The 21,551-nt window shown below is 38.3% G+C and overlaps 1 protein-coding gene across 1 annotated transcript; it reads right to left on the reverse strand.

Annotated features, from left to right (window-relative positions):
• Positions 1–7,916: 7,916 nt before the first annotated feature.
• mvk (mevalonate kinase) lies at positions 7,917–21,534 on the reverse strand. The gene is made up of 10 exons (XM_082553294.1): positions 21,094–21,534; positions 20,693–20,839; positions 20,053–20,192; positions 18,276–18,431; positions 17,742–17,845; positions 17,552–17,597; positions 17,321–17,411; positions 16,794–16,913; positions 11,483–11,636; positions 7,917–10,573 (listed from the first exon to the last, which is right to left on the reverse strand). The coding sequence occupies exons 1-10, from the start codon at positions 21,169–21,171 to the stop codon at positions 10,422–10,424; spliced, it is 1,188 nt and encodes a 395-aa protein (XP_082409420.1). The 5' UTR covers positions 21,172–21,534; the 3' UTR covers positions 7,917–10,421.
• Between the last annotated feature and the right edge of the window lie 17 nt (positions 21,535–21,551).

A 21,551-nucleotide genomic window follows, 5' to 3' on the forward strand; every position in this document is an offset into this window, starting at 1 on the left:
ACAATAGAAGAAGAAAAAAACTATCTACACCAGGTGAACAGTGTCTAAAAGTCATGTCATTAATGAAGCTGACCCTGCAGTTGATCCATTTACTGTTAGGGAAACAGAGGCTGAAGCATTTCAAACAGGAGAGAGGTGTAACAGTGAGTGTCTGCAGTCGTCTATAAAACACAGTGGAGGCTCTGTCACGTTTGGAGCTGCATTTCAGTCAGCGGTGTTGATCTTGTCATAATTTAAGGAATTATGAATGAAGAAAAGTACAGACAGATTTTGATCCACTATGCAATATAATCTGAAAAGCATCTGATTGGCAGTAGCTTTATTTTTCAACATGACAAAGATCCCAAACACACTGCCAATGCAGTAACAACATACCTGAGAGAAAAACATGGTGAAGAATAGGATAATGAATGTATTGTTTTTCGGTGACTGGTGGACGCTGTGACCTCACAAAAACAATAAAAAGAAGAAGAAGAAGAAGAAGAATGAAGAATTTAAGCATTAATTATAACATAATTTCACACAAAATGTTTAACAGAATGAAATGATTCATAAAATTCTATACAAAAGGTCAAAGATCCAGTCTGGGCAAGCAGCATTTTATTGCAGCAGCACACCGAGGAAGCAATAATTTAAACTACCTTATAAACTGGGCCATTTACCTTCTGATTGAAACCAATATAAAAATCACTGAAACATGAAGTAAATAACATTGATTACCTTGTAAGCAAGTAAACAGTTTGTTCCTGAAGCCAATAAACTGAAAGCAGAAAAAGATCAATTAAAGTGGGGAAGCAAAAGGGTTTGAGCAACTTTGACAATGTCAGAGTTATTACCTCTAAAACAGCAGGTCACGTCTTCCCAATATCCAGAAGTTACCTATCAAATGTTTTAGAACTGTGGAGTCAGCTGATCATGTTATCCAGCTGAAAAACACAGGCTAAGATGGGAAAGTGTCAGAGCACACAGTGAACTAAGCTACTGAGTATGGGGCTACATATCTCCAAACCACAATAGTGCCCATGACGACAACTATCTGCCACATAAAGTGGAAATGATGGGCAAGTTAGCATCAGAACTAAACTACAGAGTAATAGAAGAAGTTGGCTTGGTCTGATGAATCACCTTTTTTTTCTTTATAGCCATGTGTGTATGTGGGTCATTTAGCTCAGGGAGATGGCAGCAGGAGAAACTATGGAAAGAAGGCAAGCTCTTGGCAATGTTTGACTCAGAAACCTTGAGTCCCTGCATTTATATGCATATTATTTTGACATACTGCCTACCTAAACACTGGGTGGAGACCACATCTGAAGGCAGTGTCCTCTTTCAGCAGAATAATGCATCCTGCCAAACTGTTAAAAAAATAAAATAAAAATGTTCAGAAGTTGTTCTGGGGATTTAAAAAAATGTTGATTGGCCTTCAAATTCTCTAAATCCCAAGTCAATCTGCGGCATGTGCTGGAAAAACAAATAACTAAAGGCTCCCATTCAAGAGCACAGCATACCTAAAGACAGAAATCAGGTTTTCATCAAAGCTCAAGTTACAAAATGAAAGTTTTGACTGTATATATATATTTTAAAAAGTTGCTTGTCTTTTAAAATATGTCACTAATTGGCATCAGGTACTTTTCAATAAACCTTGTGGCAAATTTAATGCCTGAACCTACCAACTACTTATATTTATAGAAATGGGCTGTGAGCACAACACTGGCATATTATCACCTCTCAAGTCGATATAGTGAACTTGTTAGAATTACACATTTACTAGACCCGCAGTCACATTAACATTCATTTTGAGTCCTATTTATGTCCTCCAAGCAATATAAATCCCATATTTACATAATCTTTACATCCTATTTTGTCAATAAACTGTTAGATACTGGAGTTTTGCAGAGTACCAGTGGTGATGTTTTCTATGGGCTCTTTGCAGTTCTTACCGCGTTCACAATATGTTAATATAAAATGTTGATCTGTGTAAAGGCTTTAAACAAGTTCACCCACTGAGATTGAATCGCAATTAGAGTTCTCTTCCAAATTATCCTCATTATAAGATAAGATCAGCTTATACCAACCTTCTGTCCCCTGTTCAGCAGCAGCCAATGAATTTAGGAACGTGCCCTAATTCTTAGAGGGAAAAAGGCAGAAGAAAAAGTCACTATAAAGGCAGAAGTAGCACTGTAGCAGTTGGAGTGTTATAATTAGCATTCAGAGTGAAAGCAGGATTATGTGTCCATTGGCAGAATTTCTAAGTTCTGGCCCAATGGACAGAGAGTAAACTCCACAGGGGACTCCCCAGGGAGCAAGGCATGCTGGGTTTGAGAGGGGTTATTGGACTGTGCTGTCTTCCTGACTGTGAGCCACTGGGGACCAGAGCAGAGGTCCCTGATGGTGCACTGAAGCCTGAGTGTGACACCTGGGCTGTCTGTCACGGCCACAAACACTGACAATGTGACACTTGACAGGATAGAAGTTGAGGCTGCAACAGCTGAAGTCAAGACCCGGCTGACAGTAAGGATGAGAGGCGTGCAGTTCAACTCAATAATTTCCCCGACACACTTAAATCCAACCCTGCTTGTCTCCTTCCTCCGTTCTCTTTCTTCGGTGTTCATGGCCCTTTAAATAAATCAGGGTCCTGAGGAGGCTGAACCCATCAATTAGAGTCGTCTGATGAGACCGGTGTGTATTAATCAACAGTGTGAGGCGTGTGACAGGCTGAGAAGCGACAAGATGAAGGGCTGCACTGCCAGAGAGCTTTAAGAGGAGCACTGACGAACAGGCTCTTAAGATGAATTTCCCAGTGTGCATCGCTAAACTAAACTGATATCCAATTATGTTTCCCACATCGACAAGCTAACCGAGCAGCTGCGAGCAGCAAAGGCTTGCAGTGTCAGAATTGGCCAGGCGCAAGGCAGAGAAACTCAGGACCTTGAAGGAGATGTCACAAGGAGGCTGGAGTCAGTCGCTTGAGTGAGCGATGGTCCACACGCTTGCCTGAAAGCATGACATTGCCGAAGGGGGAAAAACACCATTTTATCATTCAGTGCGATTCGCACCCTCTCTCCCTGTCAAACATGCCATATGTCCCCGTCACAGGTCGTCTTGCTGGCTTATCGAGTGTGACAGGGCTATTCACACACTGCTCCCAATCAGACACCATCTCCTGCAGAAAAAAAATCACCACTATAGCACAGTGACGGGCTGTCAAGCAGAGGGCACCAATGTCCACAGGGCCTTGGCTGAGAGTCTGCCCATCTGGGGGAAGGGGGCAAAGGCCAGAGGTTATGAGCTCAGGCATCCATACATGGTACACCTCACCACAGACTCACACTGTTGGCACTCTTGTCGTAATTCAGTTTGCAACAAGAACAAATTCAGTTTTAATTCAAACTGCATTTATGTATTGAAATAATTTCATGCAGTTTTTTTTTTTAAGAAGTGTGACATTTTTCATCTTGGTTCTAACACTCTCTTTAAGTGCTCTGTGAAATAAATATGACTTGACATTTCACTGGATGACGCAGATCATTGTGACTGTGGAACAGGTTATTTGCCTGACAGGAAACAAAAGTACTATGTAAACCTTACCTGGGACTTTGCACTGGGATGTGGTTCTCAGCCTATTTTCCTAACCACTAGACCTTACAACCCAAAATGTGCGATGCCAGTTTGTGGTCACAAGTGAGTACAACCAAAAGTCACAGAAATCCATTTTTAGGGCACACAATCTGAGCTCTGAAGAGTTGCTTCTTACTTCTTAGAGTCTGCAAATGTTTACTTTGATGCCAAAGAATCTCATTGGTACTTAGCCACTTGGCTCCAAACACAATGACACTGCAGATGCTGAATATATTCACTAAGTGAGCAATCAGTTGCAAAGTGGGCTGAAAATTACACTTATCCCCCCCATGATGATATGCATAGAGAAATAAATCAGAGAGCAAGAGAAGAAGCAGTGGGGCAAGGGGGAGAAGTGGTATCACCTGATCTTAAAAAAGGAGCGGGATGTGGCAACTCAACTCTTCAGAAAAAGCGATAGAACCCTCCTGGCACATTTTTATAAGAAAGATTTCTGTGAAATGATTGCTAATCTATGCAAAAAAGCAATCAGTGACTCATTCATAATGCATGAGCAACGAGATACCAATTTTGCAACGCTTTCGGATTATTAGATGTTATCGTGAATGCAGCAGATGAAATATGAACACTCCTACCTGGCCCATTGTAATTACATGACTGCAGCAGTCCAGAGATACATGGCGAGAGGGAAAATGCGAAGAAAGAAACATACAGAGAGACAGACAAACCATCAGATAGAACATCCATTACCATCTGACTGCAGATAGCTCTAGATGGGAATATTTGTTTCTAACAGCTTTATGTATCCATTTGTGCCATGATTTATCAACCTAAAAGCTGTGGTTTTAAGTACATCTGGCTGACGTTTTAATGGTCCATCAATCACATGGTGTCATGTGATAACATTTTGAGATCATCCGCCTCCCTGAGCCTCTGAGGAAAAAAACCCCCGAATCCAATAAATTGGCTGCAATCCCAGGGAAATGATGAGAACCTATTTCGAATTCAAAGCAAGTTCAAAGTATGAATGTTAGATAAGCTGCTTCTCAAATTAATGCAAATCAAATTTCATTTAGGATGTTTTTGTTCTATATAGACCCTCATGTACTGAATATATTTCTGTGCCAGTATCTAAGCCGCAGTTAAAAGCCTGACAAAAAACCCATTCCTGTTTGGATTATTGGATTCAGATTATTTCATGAATTAATGCAATGAACTCTTAAAGTAGAATGCTTTTCTGGTGCAACAGCCCTACATGCACTCTCATCAAAGAAGTAAAAATAATTAAGCTAATTCAACATATCTTCACTTGGGTGTGACTTTTTTCTTTTAATTCAAGCAACAGAAACAAGCGCAAAGTTACAAACCTTGACCTTACAAGTCTCACAAGCTCACATTCATCTGGCCCCATATGAGCCAGAGTAGCATGTAACACAGCTTCTATTCTTCCTTCTTCTGTTTAAAATTGTAAAAAAAAGAAAAAGAAAAAAGAAAGAAAGCCAACTCTTTTTTTAAACACGAGTGTTAACGTGTCTGGATAACACCTGGAAGCCTTGTGAAAAGCGCTGACAGATTTCATACTTTTACATTCACGGCAACTTCGACACCAGGGATTTGCTCTTAAAACGGAGCACAGCAAGGATGAAGGGTGGTATAAAAATCAATGAGGCTTTTCAAAGGCAACATGAAAAACCAGCGCCTTAGCCTGCAATTAAACAAGAGCGCTCCTGGCACTGAGGGATGACAGAGTATGTACAGGTGCCCTCGACTTCACAGGATCAATTACAGGATCAATACTACAACATGATACAATTCCATGATGGAAACTGAGACGTGGACTGGAGCTGCTTTGCGTCATGTGCTTCAGATGTTCACAGTAAAACAGCTCAAGCTGGTCTGTAGCTGTGGAGCCATTTCATAGGCATGAAAGAAGCCTCGTTCTAGACCATACAGATCCTCCAGGTGGAAACCTCTTTTGAAATATTACTGTCTGTGTTAAGGCCAGTTTAAAAGGGGATTACAAGTCTGGAGGTTGGGGAATATATGTGTGTCTGTGTGTGTATACACATGATATATACATATATTATATCACCATGTTTTTTAAAAATAGTATTTTGTAACTATGGATTCCAAATGCCCAAAAATGAAATCTGTGGATGAAAACACTGCTATTTGTTTTATTATAAAAACTGTTTTAATGTGATTCATTTGCACAAACACATGTAGGATTTACAGTGACATGCATAGCTTTAGCTTTATATTGACTCTGTTTCAAAACAGGCCTATATGCTAACTTAGTGTTCCTCCTCTCTACAGTTCTTCCATTACAGGCTAAAATCTCAACATAATGCAATATTTACTCCTCAGACGGCCGATTAGTTACACCTTAATAACACCAGGTTGGACCCCCTGTTGCTTTCAGAACTGATAATTAGGCATGAAAGCATCACAGAGTTGCTGCAAATTTAGTGGTTGCCACATCCACCACATCCCAAAGGTGCACTATTGGATTGAGATCTGGTGACTGTAGAGGTCATTTGAGCACAGTGAACTCACTGTCATGTTAAAAAAAAAAGTTTGAGATGATCTGAGCTTTGCGTCATAGTGAGTTATCCTGGTGGAAGCAGTCATCAGAAGATGGGTACACTGTGGTCATTAAGAGAGCAACAACATGCAGGTAGTTTGTGATGTTTAAATGATGCACTACTGATAATAAGGGGACACGGTGTGCCAAGACAACATCCCATGAAATCATGGACACATGCTTTCATGTTGTTTACCCCAAATTCTGACGCTACCATCCAAATGTTGCAGCAAAATTAAGGCTTCCAGACTGTAGTATAATTTAACTTCCTAAGACCCAAACTTTTTCATGCATTTTTAAATTTCTCTTTGCCATTTGGGCTGGATGAATGTAAAAACAAAGAATTACCAGTTTTGTTTCGTTTTGTTTTTTTACCTGATTTTTATTTCTGAGAAAAATAAGATCCACATATGAGGACATTCGTTTTAAATTTTGATAGAACAGTGGCAATATAATGTCCTTGTAAGTGGATATCAAGCTCTTGTAGAGCAAAATTTTGTATTTTCGTCTAGACAACCCAAAATGTGATATCCACATATGTGGACACCAGGTCCAGGAGGTTAAAACTATAAATAATTTACATTTTTAACAGATATTAAAGGTTTCCAGAGTTTTAGTGTCAGTTAAAAATATTGAATTTCAATACCTTAGAGCAGATACTTACTTTAACTTTCCATTCAGTGAAATTTTAGCTGCGATTAACACTGACTACCATTTTTTAGCATGCTAAACTATGATGGTGAATATTGTAAACATTAGAATTAGCATGACCGTGTTAGCATGCTAACATAAAGCACTGGTCTGCAGATGGGGTGTGATTAAAAAGTTTTAGCTGTAGCACCAAAATAAAAACAAAAAACACAAAAAAACCTACCTGATATAAAAATGTTGCACTGCTCCTTCTCCATTTGCGCTGCTTCTTGACCACTTGTGTGTCCAATTTTATTTTGTGATGGAGGACAAATCTGGCGAGTAAGCAAGGTGGTTTGGCCATAAATGCCTGACTGGCACATGATGGCATACAACACAGTTTAGGTCTTTTGTGCTCAATGTTCTCCCTCAGAAGCCTCGGGACATTACAGTAGGACTCAGTGATGACAGTATGGCCCTGGGTGATGAATTCAAGGTGCACAATCCTGTTAAGGTTGAAGAAAATTACAAGCATGCTCCTGACCCGATATACCACCTTCAGGCTAGCAAACTGGACAGTTCCTCTGAAAACCGCTATTTGGTCTCTGGGTCATAGCTGAGAGCCACAAGCTCTCGTCACCACTGATTATCCTTGGCATGAAGCTTGGGTATGAGAAGGATGTTTGCTCTTTGCACAAGTTTGAAGCCCATGATGAAGTCAAAAAGGCACAATGGGATTTCCAGGGAGTGCTCTAAACATAAGAAAGCTAGCAGTGTTACACAAGGAGATAACCTTGAAGGAGAAGGCAACCAAACTACACTTAAATCATGTATGGATTAAAAAAAAAAATTTTAGCCTCACATTTATTTGTTTTTTGTTTGGTTGAGTAGAATAATTTCCATCCTTCAGACCCCTGAAGATAATTTTAATAAACAAACCAAAACTTCCTCCACCACCGAGCGTTCACAGGACAGAAGTATTTGCAAATCCTAAAAAAAATGAGTAACTCTGGTTTGTCTACTCAAGTCACAACCACTGGATGATGATTAAATGCTAAAACTGTCACAAAGCACAAGCAGACCAGACTCAAAGTGAGCACACTCACACTAAGGCATAGCAGACCGATTAACACTGTAGCAACAAAGTGTTTTTAATTATGCACTGGGTTACTTTATCAATAATGAAAAAACTGTCTTAGTTGTTCATCATGCTTTTTGAAAAAGTTAATCATTTAATCAAAGAGTAAGAACTAAAAGCACTTCTTGACATATTGGTGAATGTAAACCTGAATCCTTCGAGATCTTCGACGGCCCTCCCGCACCATGCTGCCTTAATCGGACCCCTGCTGAGAACACCGGCCACCGACCTCGACTTAGTAAAAGGGCAAACACCCCCAGGAGGGTCATGCAGCTCATCGTGACAGAGAGGATCATCATGATGTTGATTCTGCCTCTGTCATTGTGTTCATTTGAATGCTGGGCAGAGGAGGGTTGCGCAGATATTTCCTGCTGTGTGCCAATTCCACATCCTCTTTTAAAGATATGAAGACATATAATTCAATCAGTACAAGACGTTTCCCATAATAACAACCCAATAACAAACTGTGATCCAAAAGCCTATAGATGCAAATGCAGACGTTCGCTGTGGGAAGTCATACACTAGATCCCCATTGGCGAAACCAGTAGACATCAACATGATATCTTGTCAGTCAGGTCTAATTCTGTATTCAAACTTAATGGCTCCTGACAAGCATTTCACCAGTCGACCGGGGACCAGAGGGAATGTGCCACAGTGTGCATGACCACTCAGCAAATTCACATTTAGCATTTTATTCCTCCTGCTTGGACAGAATGAATTATTCATCCCAGATTGTATCACATTGATCCACACAGACAAAACTCCCTAAAACCCCTCAAAATGTTAAATGTTAAATGGTTTGTACATCTCGCTCCTCGCTGCGGGGACAGCGCACGTTTTTTCCACTGTATCTCTCTAATTTTGACATTCTCCCTCTATCCTTGACCCCCTTCCTCACTCCCTCTGTTATCTGAAATCATCTTAGGCCTGCTCCTTAGATTCTATTCATCAGAGCAGAAAGAAGCAGGCGCTGACACTGATATAAAAAAAAAAATACCATCTGTGCCTCGCAGGGCTAAAAGGAGCGAAAGAGAATGAGACAGAAAAGAAAGAGAGGGGCTTCAAATAAAACTGGCTCCGTTGTCTCGCTCTTTTCCCCCTCCCCTCCTCGTCAATGCCATTTCAATTGAAAAGCGCAGTGGTAATTAAATTCCAGCAGGGGTTAGGGGCAACTGTGCGGCACGCTGACGGGGGGCTGCCCTGACAAAGATGACACAATTCAAGAGGACAGAGGGGGCGCCAGGCAGAAAAAGGAGGGAGGGTGACAAATGCCGTATATTCACGCACGGTGCCAGATTTGTACTACTCAATCTTTGTGACATTTACAAAAAAAAGCAGAAAATGAAATAGATATTCAAACTCAACTGAATCCCCCAATGACCTTTTCCCCAAATCAGTGAAATTCTAAACAGATCCGTCTTCTCCATCTGCGACATTTGCAGAAAACTCTGTAATGCTTTCAAGGGAGCGATTAGGTGGAGAAGAATTTGGGAAAGCTGGTTTTTGTGTGTGTGTGTGTGTGTGTGTGTGTGTGTGTGTGTGTGTGTGTGTGTGTGTGTGTGTGTGTGTGTGTGTGTGTGTGTGTGTGTTTGCATGTCAGCACAAACGCGTGACTCAGAAGGACACTCGTCATTGATTCACATTATAGTAGCGCTAATCCAGAGGCTCCAGAGAAAGTCACACACTCCTGCTTTCCCTCTTTCCCCATTCTGTATTAGCAAAACAACACAGCCGGTTAGCCTTTCACTGCAAAAACTAACAGACCATAAAATAGTGACATTTTACCAAAGTGCTGGAGAAATTATAGACGCTCTCAACAAGGAAACAACTGAAATCACATCAAATTCTTTGGTTTTAGCATAATTAGAATACATTTTAGCACACCAAAATTTCAGAGCAATGCAGCAGTGCATGATGGGATTCAGAGGTTTTTAAATGATTTGCATCATTTTTAAATATTTCATGAGAGTGAAATCTGTTGAGTTTGACTTTGTTCTTGTTAAATAATGTCTCATCGTCATCACAACATTGTATTAGAGGAGTATTATTTCAGGATTGGTGATCTTTTAATGTACTAAAATATACTGACCCCTACTGCTTTAAGCATTTGGAGGAAAATATAACTTAATCCTGCCAGTGTTTCACTTCCATGTCAGTCAATTTTATGAGTGCCGTCTTCTGCAACTCTCCTTCCATAAAGAAGCATTTGTGCAACTCTGATGCCACCTACTGGACTTAGATGTCAGTGCACAGGCTCGTAAACCGTGAGTACATTTTCACTGAATAAGAAGTGTTACCCAAAACACAACATAGTTCAATCGTCACAGATTTAAGAGAGATTAGACCGCCCCATCCCACCCCACCCTGCCCAGATTGAAATGCTCCTTGGTCCATTCGGCCTCCTTTATTAGTTCAGTATACCGCAGGTCTTGAGATAATAAAAAGCCCACTATTACATCTGTCCTCCTTCGCAGACACTGCCACGGGTGAGTCTTAGTAGTAATTTAAAATCTCCAGAATTTCCTCCTTAACAGAAATGGCCGAATGCTGCTGGACACCTGGCCCACCAATGCTTGTTTCCCAGCAGTCAAAGCCACAGTCTTTCAACTCCTGCACTGTACTCTGGGCCATCAGGGAGTTGGTTTCTATAAAACAAGCCAGTTATAACAGGTAATATAAGACAAGGTCAAGACAGGGATAAAAGTAAGTCACTTCAGTTAATAAGCTGAGGCAGACTTGTGTGCTCTGTGAGACTGTACCAAACATCTGCTGCTTTTTGCAAAGGAAATGGTCCAAAACAGGGCTTGACATCATCTCAACAGTAAGGATGCAGCTGCATAGTAATACTCACAGTAACCACACAGACTCAGATGAAAATGTAAAGCTTCACATTCAAGAGCAGCTTTAAAACACAAAGATAAAATAACTTAATCCTCGCTTCCTTAACTTAAAGAGCTGCGCTATAAAACCCTCTGAGAGCATGTAGACTAGACAGATATGAAACACTTGGAAATTCCCTCAGTCAGAAACATTTGCTAAGAAAACAAATAAAAAAGCCTTTGGAAATCTATTTGGTGTGGTTAAGACTTGTTAAAATTCGGTATGTTACAGGCTGCAGGCATAAACAAAGGCTGAACTTGCAGGTTCCCTGCTTGTTTGCTTTGTCAAAGAGAGGATGATACAAAGTTTTCTTAGAACCAATTGCACAGTAATACTTGCATACCAAAGACGTTTTCTTGCACAGCCTGCTCATCATTTTCTGCCACTCAAATCGTTAATATGAGAGTGAGGGAGAATTTGAGGGGAAAAAAAACAAAAACAAACTTGCTGTCAGCAGGAGCCTGACAGTTTAGCTCTTCAAACATTCCTCATCAAAATTAATTCATTACAAGACTGAAGACCAATCAGCTGAAGGATGTGGAAAAAATGAATGATTAATTTGAATTATGCAAGTCATCTAAACTGCAAAGGTACTTATAACAGCAGATAAAGTACATTCCTTTAAAATAAATTACTCTTCACATAATCATTTAAAAATGCACAATAAAAAGCACCTGGTCTCAGAAGCGTGATGCCACAGCCTCCTCCCCCTGCACCTGTTAGCTTGCTGTGGAGCCCTTTGGCCAGTGTGACCTGGCAAAGTCTGTCCAGGGCAGGGTGCCCCACCCCCATCACATTCAGATGGTGCTGGTTGATATCAATGAGTTCCTTTAAAGGGTATCACACAGCTGTTGGTTAATTCATACATGCTACAGGGAGAAAATCAGCTGTGTGGTTTAGACATTTTCAAAACAGCACTATGCTACAACAGTTAACAACACTAGCTAATGTGCACTAACTTTTGTCTAACTAGGTTAGACAGCTAGCCTACACTTGCGTAGCTAGCAACTGTATCATGCCGGAGTGTAAATACTATTCGGCTAACCTGCTAATGTGGTCTAACATGGTCTTGACTTTAGCCAGGAAGTTATTTTTTGTTTCCTTCTCTTTCTTATGAGGTAATAGATAGCGCTAGAATAATTTATGCATTATGTTTGACGACACAGATTATAAATCATATGATTTTGAAGGAGGTATTGACCCTGAAAGGAATGTGCTTAATACAATTAATGTCACATGTGATTATTTTACAGAGGAGCAATTCAGGGATAAGGTTGATATAGCCAATACATTTTCTTTAATTCATATTAACTGCAGAAGTCTTTATAGAAGTTTTGCTTCGATTGAAGATTTTCTGTATAGTCTGAGAGGCAAGTTTCAAATAATTGCTCTGTCTGAAACATGGTTAGATGAGAATAAGGGTTGTAATTTTTGTATTGAAGGATACGATTTGTACTTTGTGAATAGAATTAAGACAAAGGCAGGAGGGGTGGCACTTTTCGTTAATTGTGATTTGAAATGTAAAAAAGTTGAATGTATGTCTGTTGTTATGGATGATTTAATGGAGTCTGTGACAGTAGAATTGGATATAGAAAAGAGAAGTAATATAATTGTAACGTGTATATATAGGAAACCGGGATCACAGATTGAGTTATTTACAGAAGCAGTAGAAAATTTATTGAGTAAGGTTAAGGGAAATAAGACTGTATGTTTGTGTGGTGATTACAATATTGATCTTTGTAAAGTGACAAATGATAAGGCTTCGTCAGATTTTTTTGAATTATTATATGGTAAAGGATTTTATCCTTTAATTATAAAGCCGAGTAGAATAACGGATAAATCAGAAACACTAATTGATCATATTTTTATTAATAGTTTGGAGAATAATATTGAAAGTGGCCTCATCATAAATGATATAAGCGATCATCTACCAGTCTTTTTTATTTTCGATTTAAATATGAAAAGAAAGAAAGAAGTTAGTTTTGTGAGTTATAGAAGGTTAAGAAATGATGAAGCAATTAATAGGTTTAGACAAGATCTCATGGAAACGGACTGGAAGGAGGTTTATGTTAATGAGGTCAACATTGCATACGGAGTATTTCTAAATATATATTTGGCCTTGTATGATAAACATTGTCCATTGATATCATTTAAGCATAAGAAAAAGAATATAAATAGGAAACCTTGGATAACTAAGGGTCTTGCAAATGCGTGTAAAAAGAAAAATAATTTATATAGGGAGTATATAATATATAGAACTAAAAATGCGGAAATGAAATATAAACTATATAAAAATAAGTTGGTATTAATATTGAGGAAAGCTAAGAAAGATTACTATAATAAAGTTTTTCAGGAAAACAAAAATAATATTAAGGGCATTTGGAATATTTTTAAAGAGGTATTGGGTAATAAGAACACACCCATAGTTCGGCCTAATTATTTTATTAATAATAATCAAGTTGTTAAAGATAAGACCGAAGTAGCAAACGAATTCAATTCTTTTTTTGTAAATGTTGGACCTACTTTAGCAAATCTAATCAGGAAAAATGATGATCCAGGAGATGAGGAAGCCTGGATAGGTGATAATAGAATGGTTAATTCCATATTCTTAGCCGATACTACCATAAAAGAAATAGTAGCAATCGTAAAAAATTGTAAAAATAAAAAATCTACTGATTGTGATGGTATAGACATGGTCATAATTAAAAAGACAATAGATTGTATAAGTACTCCTCTTTGTTATATTTTTAATCTTTCGCTACAGTCAGGAGTATTCCCTGACAGAATGAAAGTGGCAAAAGTAATACCATTATATAAATCAGGAGATAAGCATAGTTTTAACAATTATAGGCCAGTGTCTCTTTTATCACAGTTTTCAAAATTGCTAGAAAAACTCTTTGCACAAAGACTTGATAGTTTTATTGAAAAATATCAACTAATACATGAAAACCAATTTGGATTTCGTAAAAATAGGTCAACGGCATTAGCGTTGTTGACTTTTATTGAAGATATTTCATCTGCAACACATAATAATAAATACACAGTGGGAGTATTTGTTGATTTAAAAAAAGCTTTTGATACGATACAACATTCTATTTTGATTTCTAAATTGTACAACTATGGAGTGAGAGGAGTAGCATTGAATTGGTTAATGAGTTATTTAGAGAATAGGTTGCAATATGTTTATTATTTTGGCAATACTTCTGAAAGACTGAAGATTGTATGTGGTGTTCCTCAAGGTTCTATTTTGGGACCTAAACTCTTTAATTTATATATTAATGATATTTGTGACGTATCTAAAAGGTTAAATTCGATTTTATTTGCAGATGACACAAATTTTTATTGCTCTGGAGAGAATTTGAAAGACTTGGTTGAAATTATGACTTCAGAGATGTTAAGAATAAAAAAATGGTTTGATGTAAATAAATTATCTTTGAATCTGACAAAAACGAAATATATGATATTTGGCAATCGTGTAAAGGAGGATAAAGTCATTATGTTTATAGAGGAAGAATTGATTGAAAGAGTTACTGAATTTCGTTTTTTGGGTGTAATAGTGGATGAGAATTTGACATGGAAATCTCATATTGAACATATTAGAAAGAAAATGGTCAAAAGTATTTATATTTTGGGTAGTATAAGAGATTTATTAAATTATAAAACAATGCGTATTTTATATTTTTCTTTGTTTTTTTCATATATTAACTATTGTGTTGAAGTTTGGGGGAATACATATGAGAATACCATAAAACCTTTAAACCTATTACAGAAGAAAGTTATACGAATAATTCATAATGTTAAATATAGAGAACATACAAACAAATTATTTATAGAATCAAAATTATTAAAATTAGGAGATTTAGTGAAATTACGGACATTATTAATTATGTTTAAGGCTAAAAATAATATTTTGCCTTTTAAGTTACAAAGAGTATTTTTGATGTGTTCAAGGGGAGAAGAGAATAGAAGGAAATTTTATTTTAAACATCAGTTAGCCAGGACTACACAAAGATTAATGAGCACAACGGTTAGGGGTATAAGACTGTGGAATTCACTTCATTATAATTTAAAGAATTGTATAAATTTACAATGTTTTAAAAAGTGTTATATGTTTAAAACGATAACTCAGTATGAAGAATGCGAATGAATGTGATGTTGGTTTGGGATTCGACCGGAGAGAAATGTCAATATTAGTTTGTTCTTGATTTTTGGTGCCCACCGGTGATATAAGTTCGATGGTAGATAGGGGGCAGGGTTTAATAAGAATATTTTCTTCTTCCTGCTCCTTTTCACACATGGTTGTTGTGTTTTGTTGACAGAAGATGTGGTTGTTTTGTTTGATTTGTAGTACCAAGTGTGAAATAAATAAAAATGAAATGAAATGAAATGAAATTTTGGAAAACAAAGTGATAACTTTGCACAACTAGCACCCCTTCTATGATCACCTCAAAGATCAAAGTCAGCTTTGTCTCAAGTATACAGTATATTTCTTAGGTACTATACATTATACAGTACTGTGCAAAAGTCTCGTGTCGCCCCTCATTCTTAACATTTTGAGAAATAGGTGGAGAGATTTACTGAAATGTGCAAACATACATGAAAATACAATATTTAAGACCAAAACAAAGTGAATGATTCTAACAAGCTTGAAAGTCAATGCTTGGTATAACCACCTTTATTCTTCAACACAGCCTAAACTCTCTAAGGCAAGCTTTCTTGTCTTTTCTATAAGTAGTCTTCAGAAAAAGTTCTTGGGGCTTCTTGAAGGACATTCAAAGCTCTTCTTTGGATGTTGGCTGCCTTTTGTTCTGTTCCCTGCCAAAATGCTCCCACACTGCTTCAATAACGTGGCGGTCCGGGCACTGAGGAGGCCAATCCATGACTGATAATGCTCTACTGATGTGTTTTTCTATCCAGGTATGCTTTTACTGCACTGGCAGTGTGTTTGGGATCATTGTGATGCTGTTACCAATCAGATGCTTTCCAGATGGTATTGCATGGTGGATCTTTTTTTTTTCCTTCTTTTGCCCTCCAACTTTCCTCAAATTTTTAAGGACACACACACTGCCCCAAGATATGACAAGTTTTCAGCTAATAGTTCTTTTGAAAACACTTTGTTGGTACAAAAATACTATTTTATGTCTGCAGTACTAATTCAACTAAAGAAATCGGAATACATGTTTTGTGAGAAGTTGCCAGTAACAAAGTGCCTAAAGATATAATTTATAATTGTTTCTTTGCTAAGTTGTCTATTATGTGTAGACAAAACTAGTTTATCCCTTGAGTTAGGTGCCTTTTTATGTTTAAATGATTCATAGGTTAGTGTTAAGTAGCTTAACAAACAAAAAACACTTCTGGGAAAATGATCAGGTACAGGGACTGAACTGAAATGACTGAAAAAGCAGCCAATGTCCAAAGAAAAACTTATTTCAAGAACTTCAGAAAGCCTGGAGAAATATTGCTGGAGTCCGTATGTCTGTGAAGTTTGTCAGTCATCCAGGTCATCATACTCTAAGGAGCTTGGAAAGAAAAGCATCTGAACTTCTTTAAGTTTCTTGAAGATGTTTCACACCTTGGCTCGTGTGATAAGGCAGAGGATCACAAGGGGGTCCATGACCCTCTTAGTGATGCTCCCAATAGGGCTTAAAAATCTGGTACTCTCCACCAGTTGCTCTCAGAACTGAAGAAGCTTCCCGAATGAGAGGTGAAACGTCTTCAAGAAACTTAAAGAAGTCCAGACGCTTTTCTTTCCAAGCTCCTTAGATTGCTGGAGACCGCTTAAATAAATAAATAAATAAATAAATAAATAAAGTGGAAACCAAATATAAAGAAATGAGGGGTGGCTCAAGACTTGTACAGTACTCCACAATACATCTATTACATTATTTATTTTAGATGCAGCAGACTTTCAAAAAGAAGTAACACTGACATTTAATGACATGTTTATAACGCAAACTGCTTCACAAAATCAACTAATATTTGTACCTCTAGAATATTGTAATGCTCTCCTGTGATGGGCTCGCAGGTCATCTCTGAGAGGACCTTTTCACAAGTGCAGGAAATGGCATCAACCGAGTCAAGAACAGGTACCATGATGGATGGAAACTACAGGAGGGGAACACAAAACCCAAAGAGATGAACTTTTCCAACATCACTCGTGCAATACAATAACATCTGTACACACATATTTTTTTTAATGGCTGTTTTCTGATGGATAAGCTGCATACAAATACAGATTCTGGGATGGCAGGTTTGACTTGTGCTCTAGCTTGATCACAACACTGTCACAACACCATTCAGGCCGAATTCTCTGTCTCAGACAGAAATCTGCACACCTGCTGGTGTCACCAAGGCAACAGCGCACAGGGGTGCCGGCTAAGAGTTTAATTTTAATATTTTATGAAGGCACTCAACACCACACGCAGGAGTATCTGCCAAGCAAAAGCACCGCCTATTATATTAATTACAGTGTCGGCAAGTAACACACGGGGGAGGAAGAAACCATTTAGTACCTTGTTAATTTTGTCCTTCACCCCGGCAACAAGTACCTTGGTGCTTCGTGGTACTTTGGTGTTAGTGAGGAGGATTCTTAATAACGGCACCCTGGAAGTAAAACAGACAGATCAGAGGGTTCATTCAGACGTATTATTCTGGTGCTTTACTGACGTATTAATTTTGTCCAGACAATGAGTTTGTTAATTGACCCTTTAAACAAAATCTAATTAATAATCCTTCTTTAGTACCTGCTCAGCGGTATTATCTTTCCAGCCAAGAATCTGAGCATGCCGCCTACGTAAACCAAAGATGAATCATTAAAATCACAATAATCAGATAACAATGAACAATGATGGTGCAAAACTCTGATGAGTACATGAAAGAGTGCGGTACAAAAATGAAGGAAGGTGTAACAAGCTACACATTTTAATGCCTCACCCCACGTTCCTACAGCATTGTCCACTCCTGAAGGATTACCGTGGATGATCATCTCCCCTTGGAAAGCCCAACTGTTGATTAGCTCCAGTTCCTCCTGACACCACCTGACACCAGTCATACCAAAATAAAAGGAAGAAGTGTCAAAATCCTAAAACGATTATATACGAGACAGTTTTTAAAAAAAAAAAGAGGCAGTTGTTATAAAATCTGGAAATTTAGCCAGAAAATGTTAAAAGTACTGGTGTAAAATGCAATATCTTTTGTATTGTGAACTGCAATACAAGTTGTGTTGTGGTGCTGACCAAACCCATCCATTAATTTTTCTTTTTAACAAGTTGAATGTTATAATTTAAAGCCTCACCTTCAACTTCAAACCAAAAGCCTGTGTGACACCATTTCCATTGTGTGATGTGTAATTTAAAATTTTACGCTTGCTGTCCCATTTTTGCAGCCCTGCCGTGACGCCTATACAAAACGGCAGCTGACAGCTACCGCATACAGAGCTCGTGATGGAGATGGAGGCCTGAACATTACCTGGCAGTGTGTTCCCACTCTTTGAGAGGAGGGGGGATGGCTCCACTTGCGCAAAGCAGAGCTGCAGCTAAACACACAGAGTAGGCGGCACTTGACCCGAGTCCTGCTCCAGTAGGCAGCTCTGACCACACAGTCAGCGTCAAACTGGGCAGCTCACTGAGAAAACAAATACAGAAACTGCTTTTATAGAATTTAAATTGTGTATATGTATGACTTTTGACTGCATATGCACTGAAACGGTAAAAAAATAGTTGCAGATAATAGAAATTTGCAACTGTATCCCCAAAATTAGAATGAACACAACCTGTGAGCATCACTGTAGATTTAAAAATCCTACTGATTACTTCTCATTTACAATCAGCTATCAGTCATTTTTAATATATAGAGAATACTTCATTAAGTAAAGTACATAATATGGGATATTGCCTTCTGTACAGTCATGTGACTCTTACAGCACACATGTACACTACTACATTCAACAGAAACTTGACACTTCTGTCAATGCCTGTCAGGGACGCTGCTTTTGGGCAGAGGTGAATACTGTAAACTAAATGTCCAGCTCTTCTTTCTCTTTAGAGGAAAATGCATACAGGCACTAGGGCACAGACTGGCTCAGTGCCAGACGCTCATTAGCGGGGATCCTGTCACAACCCATCACCTCTCTCAGACATGCCACCGCCTTGTCAACGTCGATTAAACCTCCCAACAATCTGCAGCTTAATGCTCCTCAGCATCTTTTCTGTTAACAGCTGCCGAAGCAGTTAATACTAACATCCAACCAATACCTTTAACATCTTCATTTTAAAGAAGAGAAACTTTTCCCTGAACCTAATCTACTTCACTGGTAACTTAGATGTTTGGAAATTGAACTTAAAACTACATTTATTGCAAGTGGGCACAAAACCAAAACTAATACAATCTACTGTAATGTGTATATCATTTTAATAGGGACATCTAAATATAAACAGAGTTATCACTGAGCAAACAATAAAATCTGAAATGCAAGAAACCCCACTATTATACGCCACAGAATACAATGGTACACACAATAAATAGCCCTCCCTGACGCACTCTCATGCACACACTCACAAACACACACACACGCACGCACGCACACACACAGAAAGACTGTAGAGTTTAAACAAGACAGAGTCATTTTGTCATTTGTCATTATTTGTCTGCACACTGTCTGAATCACCAGTAGGTGGGGAAAGTAATAGCTGCAGCCATTTTCAGTTGCACCACCTCTGGGCAATGAGTTTACAGCTGCAGTCTTTCATCATTTTTACTGGACTTCTCTTTTGAGTGTTTACTTTTGAGAGTTTGCCTTTAACACTTGTGTAACCTGTGAGTTAATATAGAAATGAAACTTCATCTTTTTTCAGATGTTATAACAGAAATATAACATAATTACTATCCTGTACTTACTAAACATCAAAGACTTTGACTGCTTTAGACAAATGACCTTTAACCCCCACTACTCCTAGAAAAGTACACAAGAGTCATGATAACAGATTTCCTGTTACTCAGCACAAAATGTTCCTTCTAAAATAATGTTAAATTTTACACTGTAACGCTCTGTCTCAGAATGAAGTACCGATATTTTTTTAAAGAGTTCAGTGAGTGATTGACTACAGGTTTTTAAAAAGGCACGAGTTATTACTTTCCTATGTGCATAGAGAGAACATTTTCATATATACACCTGCAATTTGTTGATGCCTTTGTGACAAAAATGGCTACAGATGTGCAAATGATGAGAAGAAGTCCTCTCTCTCACCCTGATCCAAACAGCGACAGGTAGAGGTAAAGGAAGGATAAGTTGGCCATGCTGCAAGTATCCAAGCTTCCATTGCTTACGCCAATAAATTCCCGCAGTCTCCTCACAAGTTCAGCATCCAGGCATTGCACCTCATCCCTCTTACCTAATAACATCAATTAAAAGGTATATCACACCAATGCACTTTGATCTGTAACTGTACAAAACCAAAGCATATAGTTTAATCTAGCAAATTACTTAAAAACCTGTTAATTAAGACTGTCATTAGTTGGCACATCCAAAGGCTGACATTATAAAAAGACAGTAAATGGAAATTTACAGCTGCAAAAAAACTCAATAAATATTTCTCACCCAGAAGCTCGTAAATTTAATCACTTTGGATGGTGGTGAGTTTATAGTACTGTCAATGATTCTCAAATAATTATGGGAAATACAGTAAATGAGTTGCACTTTTTTCCTACTTTTTCCACACTAAACACCTTTGTCTCCCATTTAGACACAGACTGGTGTTACAGTGGATATACTGCTGTACCACCAACATTAGGCCAAAATTGGTATCAGTACTAAAATTTCACTGTAGGATGCTTGAACTGCGCGCAATATCATAAAAACAGAATTTGCAGGAGCACCTCTGATGCACCTTACCATAAGTAACAAGCTGCTTCAGTTGTGAAAGGTCCCAGCTGAGGAATGTGTCGATATTGGGCAGGTTGATGCAAACCTTGCCAAAAGTATCGGCTTTCAATCGCAAATATGTCCTCAAGTTTAAGCTCACAGCAAGAGCCACCTGCCATGAAGCAACATTAGAACAAGCAAAATGTTAAAGAGATAAATAAATAAAATCTCCTCTTTTTTTATTTTTGGTTATTAACCTTTTCATCAAAGACATGCTGTAGCTTTATGATAACGGGGTAAATATTAAAATATAAAATGACACTTTTGCAATTGGACCGGTTGTTTGATAAATCTTAATTAGTCATATTTTTGCTAAGATGCTGACTGGTGCATTAAATGTCATTATGGTATCACTTCAGAGCTTACCTTTCCGTGAACGACTGCATGCTCTCCGTGTAGGATCGCCTTTCCAGGAGCTGACACGTAAAGGTCCGTCACTTGCATTTCTGTAAAAGCTTCCAGAACAGAGCACAAAATATGCCCAAATCTACGTAACTCAATTGCTTCAGTTCAACTTTTCACTGACAGCATTAATAAAAGCTAGCTTAGCTAATGTTAATCCGCTGAACAGGCAAGAAGCCGTAGACAGCTTAGTTCCACAGCACCGTCCTTTACGCGAACATTAATGACTGTTAATAACTTTACAAATTAATTTGGTGAGTTAAAAAAATCATGGAGCAACACAACATTCTCTTCACGAGTATCTGAGAGTGTTAAACCGTGACCTGACACACGGGACGAGTGAGGATTTCCTGTGTCCAATCAACTCCCCTTCAGCTGGTCGAGCATATTTTCGTCTGGCCAATCAGCATTCAGAACTCTGC

The sequence above is a fragment of the Aulonocara stuartgranti genome, assembly GCF_965226115.1.
Source record: "Aulonocara stuartgranti genome assembly, chromosome: 12".
NCBI lineage: Eukaryota > Metazoa > Chordata > Actinopteri > Cichliformes > Cichlidae > Aulonocara > Aulonocara stuartgranti.